Below are 12,876 nucleotides of genomic sequence, written 5' to 3' on the forward strand. Positions count from 1 at the left end.
CTCAGCTTAACCAGTTTTTATCAGAACAATTAAAGTCCAACCAGGGGAGAAACACATTGGATCAGGTCTATACAAAAGTGATCAATGCATATAGGGCTGTGTCATGCCTTCATATTGCACATTGTCTGATCACCTCTCTCTGTTAAAGGGGTAATAGAATGATTATATAGGGTATTTCACACTGTTCCTTAAGGTCTCCTAATATGGTATGTACCATTGGTTGGGCTGAAAATTCCCCGAATGCTATTTTATGGGCCCTTAACGATGGTTACGTATGTAACCGCGGTTCTAAAAGTTTCGGATGATCACCAGAGGCGGTGTTTCAGCATCTGGATATCCATCGCACGCATGTGCAGGTCGAGTGTTTGTATCAACAAAGTCACCTGTGACCTGGGTGACGTATGCCCTGTGCCCCGGCACAAAGGGCAGGCCCACCCAGGAAGTGACCTCTTGGCAATCTTCTCATGGATATTCCGAGTGACTGCCGAGCTCTGGTGGTCATCCGAAACTTATAGAACCGCGGTTCTATACGTAACCATCGTTCTATTTCGTTTCTGGTGCTTTCAGCACCTGGATGGCTAATATCAACAAAGTCAGGAGGAATTGTTACCTGCCTGTTAGGGATGTTGTGAAGGTGTAGGAAGTACTGCTGCAGCCACTGGGTTATGTGGTACAACATTAACCCTGTAGAATCTAGCAAATGTGCAGGTTTAAGCCCATGAAGCTGCTGCATAAATGTCTGAGAGGGGCACCACTGCTCTTGTAAGCATGGCCGATGGTCTTGGCTATCCATCTTGACAGCCGCTGTTTGGACAGGGCAAGGCCCCGTCTTGGCCCTGTATGATAGACAAACAATGCGTCTGACTGCCAGATTTGGGCGGTCTCCTGAAGATAAATCCTGAGTGTCCGTACGGGGTACAAAAGCTCAGTGTTCAACCCTAGTTCAGACCTCTGATCTCGGGGTTCAAAGGCTGCCAGCCTAAGAGGATGGTTGATGTATGAGGACGAAAAGGTCTTTGGGAGAAAAGAGGGGTTCGGCCATAAGGTTACTCCTGTACCCCCCGGATGCCAATGCAGACACTCTTCATTTATGGAAAAGGCATGTAGCTCTCCTACCCCCTTTGCTGATGTAATGGCCAAGAGAAAGGCTGTCTTCATGGACAGCCAGTTCAACGCTATACCCCCCAGGGGTTCAAATGGGGGTTTGCACAGTGCACGCCAAAGGGGCAAGTCCCAGGAGGGCACTGGGTTTCGCCGAGGAGGCCTCAATCGCTGAGCTCCCTTTAGGAAGCGGGTCACCACTCTATTGTGCATAGATGAGATGGCGGCAATATACACTCTGATTGTGGAGGCTGCGAGGCCCCGATCAAGGAGTGACTGGAGAAAACTGAGTATACCCGGTATGGAGCATTGTGTTGGCTCCTGATTTTGAGCTTGGCACCACTTGGCAAAAAGCTTCCACCTATTAGCATAGAGCACATTGGTGGAGGGTGCCCGGGAACTGAATAGTCCGCACCACTGCTGGCTCACAGAGCCCTAGCAATGGGTCTGGCCTCTGAAGGGCAGTTTCAGCCAAGATGGGTTCGGGTGCCAGATTTGGCCGCCCAACTGTGAGAGGAGATCCATTCTCACCGGAAGGCACCAAGGCTCTTCCTGTTGGTGTAACACTGGAAACCATACTCTTCCTGACCATCTGGGGGCTATTAGCAGTATCTCATGTCCCGCTGCAGACAGCCTGTCCAGTGTTGGCAATATTAATGGCAGGGAAGGAGGCGGAAAAGCGTACAGCAGTTGCATGGGCCATGCATGTGCCAGAGCATCTTGGCCTAGGGGACTTGGTTCCCCAAAAGAAAACCAGAGAGGACAGTGTGTTGTTGCCTGGGAGGCAAAAAGATCCACTTCCGCCTCGCCGTACCTGTGCCAGATGGCTTGTACAACCTCTGGGTGAAGTCTCCATTCTCCCGGATGGGGACGCTGGCGGGACAGGAGATCTGCAGCTTGGTTCTGGGTGCCAGGTAAGTACATTGCCCTCAGGCTCAGCAGGCGAGGGTGAGCCCACTGCAAAAGCTGCTGAATCAATCTTATGGACTGCCTGGCCTTGGTGCTCCCCTGGTGGTTGATGTGGTAGACTACCGACATATTGTCTGTTCTGACAAGTACATGCCTCCCTACCAGAACTGGGAGGAAATGCTTTAGGGCAAGCAGAACTGCATGTAACTCCAACACATTTATGTGTTGCCCCTGCTGCCAAAGATTCCATTGGCCTCTGACTGTCCGACATTGCCATACGGCACCCCACCCCTCTAGGGAAGCGTCCGTAGTTACTACTGCTCTGTGGGAAGGTATAGACCCTAAGGGGACACCCTGAACGAGATATGTTTCCTTCCTCCAGGGTTGTAAATGCCTCAGACAGCTGGCAGTGACCCTGACCAGCTTGTGTCTGTGGTGAGTGGGATGTAAACCAAGGCTGTTCACCCAGATTTGGAGGGGTCTCAATGACACGAGGCCCAGTGGGACCACAAACTGCTGCAAGCATCCCCAGCAGTCTCTGAAACGTTCTGAGAGTCAGGGCTCTGCCTCCCCTGAAGTGCCTGACTTCCTGGCAGATACTGCTGGCCCGTCGCTGAGAGGGAACAGCCTTCATTGCTTGGGAGTCCAGCTGGATACCGAGGAATCCTATCTGCTGACTGGGTACCAGGGAACTCTTTTTGTAATTTACAGTCAGCCCCAACCTGGGAATATGGGATATCAGCAATGCAGAATCTCTGAGGGTGTCTGCCTATGACTGGGAGCATACGAGCCAGTCGTCCAGGTAAGGGAAAATACGCATTCCCTGGGCTTGGAGTGGAGCTAGTGCCGCCGCTACACACCGGGTGAAAACCCTGGGTGCCAGCGAAATCCCAAATGGGAGTACACGGAACTGATATGCCCTTCCCTCGAATGCGAAACGAAGAAACTGCCTGTGGTGAGGTGCAATGGGGACATGAAAATACGCATCCTTCAGATCGATGGTAGTGAACCAGTCGTTCTGTCGAATGCCCTGTAAGACCTCTATAGTGCGCAACATGTGAAACCTTAGTACCTTGAGATGGTCATTGAGAGGCCTCAAGTCCAGTATGGGGCGGAGGCCCCCATCTTTTTTTAGTATGATGAAGTACGTGGAATAGAAGCCACCGTTCTGTGTATGCGTGTCTAATGGCTCGATGGCTTCCTTCTCCAGGAGAGCCCAGATCTCCCGGCGTAGGGCCAGGGCCTTGGTCGGATCCTTGACCATGCTCATTTTGACCCCACGAAATCCTGGCGGTCGGCGTCGGAATTGTATGGTGTAACCTTGGGACAGGGTCGTCACAACCAGGGGTCTGATGTTAACGCTTCCCAGCATCAGAGCTGCTGGCTGGTGAAGCGTCCGACCGCCACGACTGTGTGATCATTGTCTTACCCCCCCCCCCCCCCCCGATGCCTGGAGGGGCGACTCTGATGCCTGGAGGGGCGACGGACAGAGGTCTGGCCTCGTTGTGGAAAGCGAGGGGGCTGTACTGGATTGGGCTGCTGAAATCGTCCAGAGCGTCGCGTCACCTGCTGGACGGCTGGCTGTGGTATTGCTGTAATTCTGGACGAATAGGGCCTCTGTCTACTGGGGTATTCACGGCGCAGACTTGCGAACTGCCGTCTTGCTTGTGTAACCTGTACACTACGCTCCAGAGCCTGTTGTGCTGCAGGGCCAAACAGTTCCCCTGGAACAACCGGAAGGGAACGGAGTGCCCTTCTGCATGGCTCCAAAAGAGGAGACTGGGCCAGCCATATCTGGCGTTGAGCGAGGGTTAGTGAGGACATAAGCCTTCCTAGCTCCCTGCTCATGTAGGCAAATGCCTGCAGGGAGGCATCGCTTAACCTCTGGATAGACGGGTCTGCATCTGAGTCCTGTAGTGACTGGGACAGGGCTAGGATGAGGTGGGACATAGAATTTCCAATACGTCCCATACGTGCCGCTGTGTCATAGCTCCTGACGATGGAATCATCAGTCAAGCGGTACTGCGGCCGGGGACAGCACAAAGGCCGCAACAGCCAGCTCTATATTGGGCATATTGCCTAGTCCGTAGCTGGACGCATCCTCCATGTTCGCCAATGCCCTACAGTCACTTGGCAGGTGAGAGAGACGTCTGGGGTCTGCCCAGCACCTTTGGAGCTCCTCAATGTATGGAGCTGATGGTGGGACACAGAGAGCTGTTGACTGAGGAGGCGTCTTAAAAAATGCACTCTGAGGAGGTACTACGATCGGTGCCTTATCTAACCCAAGACGCGCTAGTGCCACCTTCAAAATAAGCCTGACCAATGTCTGGCTGCTCTCTGAGCCTCCCCTTTCACTGTGGCTTGTTTCCTGAGAGCCAGGACGAGAGCAGCTGAAGTCCTGGCCTGCCCCGTCATCACCCACCTCCTCTACATACTCCTCTTGGCCAAGAGTTAAGCTCTCCGAAGCCCTAGTGGAGAGGACATCGTCCTCCTGGCTTTTGAATGCCGGTGATAATATTGGAGGTGGTGGTGACATTGGGCTGTAGCGAACCCACTATCTGCCCCTGCACCTGAAGGCTGTGATTTCTGAAGGAGAGCCTTAATCTGTGCAAATTCAGACGTCAAACTGTCCACCTTTTGTGACAGGGAAACCTTTTTACGTTTGCCTGTACTAGGATTTTCACATTTCTAAGTCCCTAGACGCTTGTGAGGACTTGGGGGTGGAGGACTGTCCCTGTGTGGCAGAGGCCGCTGAGCCCCACTGGTCCTCCCTAGCTGAGCCAGTGTGGCTGACCGCACCGCTAGGCTTAGGCAAGCGCAATTCATGCACGCCAGCTCTGTTAGCCCCTGTCTTAGGTGGTCAATGCCAAGGCAGGAAGGACATCTGTCGTGGCCATCATCTGGCTCAAGAGGGGCCCGGCAGTCAACACAGGTCATAAACATTGTCACTGACTGTCTTGCTGCGCCTTCACTCATGCTGCAAGCAGGCAGCCTGCACCGTGGTTAAGCATGTCACACTGTCCCAGGTGCTGTTATTGTTGACAGTGATGCTACAATATGATGTAGACAATCCCTTCTATTTTAAGGCGAAAATAACTTAATGCGAACACACTCCAGTGCAGCAATGAATTTCAAGACTGAATATCTCCTTTTGCCGTGTAATGGGATATGCGGAGCGATCGTGAAGTGTCCAAGCGAGCACACTCATGCACCATGATTGTCAAACAAAGGAAGATCTATTAAACCAGAGCAGCGGCAAAAGGGCGCTTCTTAATCAACTCAATTACGGGGTGGCTACGCTACGAGCACACGCCGCCAATGCCAGTGCCGATAAGATCCGACACCTCAGCAAAAGCAGAAAGGTGGGAATATTTTGTTTCACCGAGACATGGATGGATGACTCCATTACGGACGCTGAAATTGAATTGGAGAATTATTTGGTAATTAGGAGGGATCGAAACCGCAAAGGTGGAGGGCTGTGTATATATGTAAGAGCGGACATTGGTTTTAATCATAGAACGGACTTAAATAGTGAGCAGGTTGAAGCGATTTGGTCATTTGGACATCCTTGAGGCAATTAGGATAAGAAATAGGAAGTATGGTAAATTCAGAGAAAACAAGGATGAGCAGAGTTGGGCTGATTATAAAAAGGCAAGAAATGAAGTTAACAGATTAGTGGTCAATACTAAAAAGGCATATTTCAATGAAAAAATTGCTGAAAATCATGTTAAGGCGGCTAGTCGCAGTCTTTTGGAGGGCATAAATTCACAGCTCCAACCCGTATGGGTAACAAGACTTCCAGCAACGCCAAAATCAGTTTGAAACTCGAAAACCTGCTTGCCAACGCGAGAAGATGCAAGAGGTCACTTCCTGGGTGGGCCTGCCCTTTGTGCCGGGGCACAGGGCATACATCACCCAGGTCACAGGTGACTTTGTCGATACAAACACTCGACCGGCACATGCGTGCGATGGATATCCAGGTGCTGAAAGCACCGCCTCTGGCGGTCAGTAGAAACTGAGAAAATGAGCTGCGCGCTGATTGGTTGGAGCGAACCACATACAAACACACTGGAGACGAGACAGCAGGTCTCATATTTCAGACACTGCAATGTTTCGTTATAAAATTCACTTCTGAGACTTTTTTATGCGAGAAATCAACTATATAAAGCTCAAATATGGGCCGTTTTATGAAAACTGATGGCTAATTTCAAATTTGGTAAGACGTGTCGGATTTCAGGAGGTCCACAGTCTGACAAGACAGCGGCAGCCTGCTGGGCTCCATACCCAGGAGAAACTGGGTATGGGTTACTGGACAACCGGGGCACGGGGCTCTGCGGAACTGGCCGGCTGCCGGCATAATTATAGTATATTTACTAGGGCTGTCAAACGATTAAATTTTCTTAATCGCGATTAATCGTTGAATTTCTATAGTTAATCGCGATTAATCGCATGTTTTATCACATGATTAAAATTCTATTATTTTGCATTTCAAAACTGTTTTTAAGTACATATTAACAATGGAAAGCCATTCTTACCAGTGTATCTTGATTGAGAATCAAATGAATGCAAAGAAAGTGGCTTTATGAACTTGATTTGTTTATTATATATTTAATCTAGTCACACATTTGAATTTAACAACAACTTTGAATGCACCACAAAGCTGTAAATTACCAGTTTCATTGAACGCACCGTCTGTGTTTTTCCGACAACAGCAGCTGCAGATTGTTACATCCCGGTGTCGGAATCCTTTACAGTGAAATACAGACACACTTTACACCGTTTAGCATTAGCTGTCAGCATTGTAACCGTGTTTAATCCAGCTACTAGCTAGCGGTAAGCTAACGTTAGCTGCTGTCGAGTATAGTGTTAACTAGCGTCATGTGCAGCGATGTTTCTGTTTCCTGTAACGTCCGTTTTCAGAGCATCAGAGAGAAGTGCAGGCATATCAGTGGCACCGGAATGAGGCACCGAAATCTGCGTTGCTATTCCTGCAGCAGCAGGATGTGTTACGAGGAAGTACGGCAAAATAGTAGCCTGTTAGGCACGACACAAAAAAGAGTGAAGTGAAAATAAATTAATAAATGGCGGCATTCAATTAATACAATTTAAAAAAATCGCGATTAACGCGTTAATGCTGACAGCCCTAATATTTACAGTTTGAATTTCGTCACGCCACTTATATAACAGCTACCCTAAGGTCTTACAAAGCCAACGCTTGTGTCTGATTTCAATTTAATGCATTTTTGTGAATAGGAGGGGTTTCGTTAGCTGCTAGTGTCCATTCAATCCTATGGGTAGCTAAAGATCGAGGCTAGCTAGCTAGCTACACTTTCGGCATAACTATAATATATTTACAGTTTGAATTTCGCCACACTTCCAGGGTCTCCTTCTCCATAAACAACATGAAATCAAGCAGAGGGTTAACTTTTCCTGCTGCAGATTTCCGACCGTGGTCAGAAAGCAAAGGAGAGACTTTGTTTCTCCCACTATGACTCTAGAGTTGGTCATCGCTCAGAAGCTAATCACCGTCATTCTCTCTCTCGCCCTACCACGCACACACACATGCCAGCCCTGCTATTCTCCTTAAGAGATCGACGCACACACCAACGCACAAGTATAAACTTCAGGCCACTTACCTAGGCTATGGGGAAAGCTCTGCGTGGAGCCTCCGCAGAACCATAAATCACTCTTAAGAGAACTAACTGGTGTTAAGTAGTAACAGCACAACTACAAGACTGTTTTGAGTGCACTGACTGGAGTCTTTTTGCTGATACGGATCAGTACACCAACATCAGTACTATCATACTACTGTTAAGAAAATCTGTGAGTTTCCTAACCAGAAACCTTGGCTGAACAACAGCTAGTTGGAACCGGAACAGTTAGGAACCTGCTAAAGCTTAGGGATGCTGCTTACAGAGGCAATGGCATTACAGCCTATAGCCTAGCAAGGTGAAATCTTAAACGTGGCATTAAAGAAGCAAAATACAACTATAGACTTAGTTAAGATAGCATAAAAAACTTCACCAGTAATGACTCTTGACTAGTGCTGTCAAACAATTAAAATATTTATTCGTGATTAATCACATTAATGTCTTAGTTAACGCGCAATTTATCGCACATTTTTCTCTATTCTAAATGTCCCTTGATTTCTTTTTGTCCCATTATTTTTTCTCATTTTAATGCTCTTATCAGTCCTTCCAGAAAAATGCAGAATTTTTTGTGATTGTTGCGGGCAAAAATCCTTGATTATGCGGCACATTTTCTTAAAAAATGCGATGGAATATGGGGGAAATTTATGCAATTTTATGCGATGGAATTGCGGGAACTTGCAAAAATTGCGGGAACTTGCAAAAACTGCGGTTTCATCATGACTTCATCGCGGGGTTTGCAGTTTTTCGATGATGTTCACGTCACCTCATAACGTCATTTCATAACGTCATTTCATAACGTTCCCATGGCAACAGGGGAAAATGGCTGCTCTTGTGTGAAGTAAAAGCAACATTTTTCAACTTTCTGCTAAGATATATGTGACTTTTTTGCAACGAAAATGCGGGGATTATGAAATCATGCAAGCCCCGCATATTTTGCGCGGAAATCAGCAATTTATGTGGAGAAAGTGTGGCGTATTTGACAAAATGCGGCCCCCGTACAAATATGCGGACTTTGGCTGATTATGCATTGAATTATGCGATCGCATAATCGCATTTTTCTGGAGGGACTGTCTTATCAACATGATACAACGATACTTTTACAATGGTGCCTGAACCGAAAGATTTTAAATATATATATTTAAAAAACGAGCACCTTGTTCAATTGTATAGTCTGTTCAAAAATATAAAACAATAAAAAGTTGATCTAAAAAAAAAAAAGAGGAGCCCAAAATGGCAAAAAAAACCACTGGATGGGAAAAGGGTATTTTACAATAACATTGAATGCACCACAAGGCTGGCGAGGCGAAGCTGAGTCTGCGTTTTTCAGACGACAGCTACAGTCTGGTGTTAGAATCCTCTACAAAAATACAGAAATACAGTCACACTTTACACCATTTAGCTGTCAGCATTTTAACCGTGTTTACTCCAGCTGCTAGCTAACAGTAGGTTAACGTTAGCTTCTGCTAAGTGTAGTGTTGACTAGCGTCCCGTGCGGCGATGTTTCAGTTCCCTCTAACGTCCGTTTTCGGAGCATCAGAGAGAAGCGCAGGCATTTAAGTGGCACCTAAATAAGGCACCGAAATCCGCGTTGCTATTCGGTCCGGTAGATAACAGTCGTTAAGGCACCGGTGCCGTATTAGCAGCTGGCAGAAATCTTTACCAACATCTTTAATCTCTTTCCCTGAACCACGCTGTTGTCCCAACATGTCTTAAAGCAACAACCATCGTGCCTATTCCCAAACAAAAAAGCATCAGCTTTTTAAATGACTATCAATTGCACTCAACCCGGTGATAGCCAAATGCTTTGAGAGACTAATCCTGGTCCATCCCTGCCACACTAGACCAACACCAGTTTGCCTACCGGGCTAACAGATCACAGAAGATGCAATCTGTGTCACTCCCCACACTGCACTGGAGCACCTTGAACATCCTGATACATATGTCAGGATGCTCTTTTTGAATTTTAGCATTCAACCTTGACAGCCAAGTGTCTAAACTTCATGGGCTGGGCCTGAACAAACCCATCTGTAACTGGACCCTGGACTTTCTGACCAACCCTAGGCTGGGAAAACAAACATCTTCCACCCTCATCCTGAACACTGGTGTCCCTCAGGGGTGTGTCCTGAGCCCTATCCTGTACACCATATTCACACATGACTGTCTGCCTGTCCATAGAACAAAAACCATCATAAAGTTTGCAGACGACACAACAGTCATTGGTCTGATCACCAACAATGATGAGTCAACGTACAGGGATGAGGTGAGACACCTGACAGTCTGGTGTTTTACTAATAAATCTAATCTAATCTGATCCAGTGGAAAGGGTCCCCAGTTTTAAATTCCTTGGAGAGCTGGTCTGCCACAGAACCTGGTGAACTTCTACAGGTGCACTGTGGAAAGAATTATCACATACTGCATCACAGCGTGGTTTGCTAGCTGCACCAAGAAGGAACAGAGGGCTGTGCAAAGACTAATAAAGATATTTCAATACATACTGGGACCCAGCTTCCAGCAAACATATACATATATCAGGCCCGTCAGAGCAGGGCCTAAAACATGACCCAACTCACCCTGGCTACCACCACTTCCAACTCCTCCCCTCTGGCAGACAATACAGGACAATTCAGACACAGACAACAAGACTAAAAAACAGCTTCTTCCCCCAAGCTGTTAGTAGGGTTAGGTACCGTTCACATAAATTCGGTTCCGGTACCCAACGGTACCTTTTTCGGTACTTTCACTCTGTAATAACAACAAAATAATTTCAGTTGTAAAAATAATTCCAAAGCTATTTATCCTATTTACTTAAAACATGATGCTATTTATTTAGAACAGGTACCCAAAAAAGTTCAGAGTTCGGTACCCAAACCTAGCTGTTAAGACTCATGAACACAGCCTTTCACAGATTTTTGGGCTAAGATCCGGATCATTGTTTAATTGGACTGTGTCATGTAATATTTTTGCTCCTCAAACTGTGTAAATGAGGTGGACAAATAAAGTTGGATATAGCAGCCCAAAGTACAGGCAACAAATGAACAACAGAAATAGTCACAACGGAGATACAGAGCTTGTGCCATACTGTTGCACTTTTTTTCTGTACAACTTTCTCACCACAGTGGGAAGGTCCTCTTCTTGTCACGGCCCATTCGGTTACGGTTGATGGTGGTGGAGCAAGGCACAGCATCTAAATGGTGAGAGCTGTTGGGCAGCGTGGGGACCCACTGACTGCTCCTCTTTGCTTTCTGCTCCCTAGAAAGGACACAAAACCCAATGTTGACAAGGGTACAAAAGCAAATATTGTACTTCCATAAAATTGGGGGTAGAGCTTTCACAATCATGAATTTTAATTGACGATTAATTGTCATACAAATAATTGCGATTAACAATTTAATTGTTTTTTTTCTGTTCAAAAAAAACCAACAGACTGACCAACAGCAATAAGATCTAGACAGCCAAGCTATTTTTGACAGGTTTTATTCCTAACATTGAAACCTTGTGCTCAGGTAGACAAGTCAAGTAAATAAAAAAAAGAAAAATAGATCCGAACTTCATAGCATCTTTCAGTACCCTCCTTGACTGGTAAATGGCAACATCCTCCAAAATCCCCACCTGCAGTTTGTTATGCAGGCTTCCGTTTACAATTTTGCAGTCTCTGAGACAAGCTGAGATAACCTTGATGACAATACTAAGGATTGATCATGATTATTTGGAATAGTACATTGCATGTCATTTAGCTGACGCTTTTATCCAAAGCGACTTACAATTGCTACATATGTCAGAAGCCACACTCTTCTGGAGCAACTGTGGGTTAAGTGTCTTGCTCAGGGACACATTGGTTGATGTATCGCAGTGGGAATTGAACCCAGATCTCCCACACCAAAGGCATGTGACATATCCACTGCATGGGATATGTTCCCCTTAAACAGTTATCCAACTATGGTACAATCCATTTCTATGCTGTGAGAAGTATTTGGGGCCAGCGTCTGCACCTTGATGGTCAGAGTCCAAGGTACAGTTTGGATCACACATTCACACATACTTTTATGGGCCAGGAAAAAATCTAAATAAATAACAATGTAAAAATAAAACACTGAAAATGAGCCATCATCTCATAGAAATTACCTGAGGTAAGCTGGGGGCTCTGTGCTGATGGACACCGCCTTGTATTTCTCATCATTACCCTCGAAGATCTCTTCACATTCTGATGCCTTCAGCAGAGTAACACTAGTAGCTACAGATGGACAATGGCAAAGAAAACACAGACGCATGTCAACTTTTGCTCAAATTTTAAATCCTAAATGCATTGGGGCTACAAGTGCTAATCAGTTGTAACTGATGCACTTATTAATGATTGTCACCACTACTGTGACATAATGTTTTTGGATTTTCTGTTAGTTGGGTTAACCATGGTAGCTATCTAGCCATGTTAACCACCTGTTCTAGTTTCAACCCATACTGTATGCTGTATGATTTCCCCTGATAAAGTCCAATGAAACACTAGCTATTAATGTAAAAAATAAAATGAATCAATAAAAATAAAAAAGATAGTTTTAAAACTTTTTTTTAACTTGACACGTTTTGCTTGAGATAATATGTATGTTGACAAGTCAATAGTCTGACTGGTCACTTGATTCAAATATAATATTTTACATCTACAATATTAAAATTGTTTATAGCGGCAATTATTAAATATAATTTGTATACAATCTATAGAGCTTCCAGACTAGGAGGAGTTCAAAATGAATTTATCACTGTCCAGTGTGAAAAAACAAAGATGCACCAATAACCATGTGATGATGCTACGATTTTCTTCCTCTCCTCCACCGAGGCTAGCCTCCTCCATAAAGATGGATATCTTTTATACAGAGAGCCTCTGAACATGCGGAGATAGTTTCCAACCTGGAAAGCAAAGGAAACCAAAATTAAATAAATGAAAAAAAAAACATCAAATGATACTGTGATTAAAAGTATTTTTTATATATATTTTTTTTTCCACAAAAGCAATCAAAATGAACCATCCATGTTTTGAGGTGCTACAAGTTTCTAAGACAAGCTTTTATTGGGGCATTTCATCAGAAATCAGTCAGCTTCTGACCTCACCCCTTTCGCTTTGAAAAAATTTTCCCCTACATGTTAACCTATAGGCCTATGCGAGAATGCTAGAACATTGATTAACAAGAATAACCAACCTTTCAGGAGACAGGGGCCATCAAAG

The 12,876-nt window shown here is 45.7% G+C and overlaps 1 protein-coding gene across 1 annotated transcript in view; it reads right to left on the reverse strand.

Annotated features, from left to right (window-relative positions):
• LOC144531180 (SWI/SNF-related matrix-associated actin-dependent regulator of chromatin subfamily B member 1-like) overlaps positions 1-12,876 on the reverse strand; it is a 63,771-nt gene that overhangs the window by 31,226 nt on the left and 19,669 nt on the right. Inside the window, exons 2-4 of the mRNA XM_078271164.1 lie at positions 12,449-12,560; positions 11,784-11,892; positions 10,773-10,910 (exon numbers count right to left, since the gene is read on the reverse strand). Of these exons, the coding sequence (XP_078127290.1) occupies positions 10,773-10,910; positions 11,784-11,892; positions 12,449-12,560 (359 nt within the window). The remainder of the gene's footprint in view (positions 1-10,772; positions 10,911-11,783; positions 11,893-12,448; positions 12,561-12,876) is intronic.

This window comes from Sander vitreus, chromosome 16 (assembly GCF_031162955.1).
Source record: "Sander vitreus isolate 19-12246 chromosome 16, sanVit1, whole genome shotgun sequence".
NCBI lineage: Eukaryota > Metazoa > Chordata > Actinopteri > Perciformes > Percidae > Sander > Sander vitreus.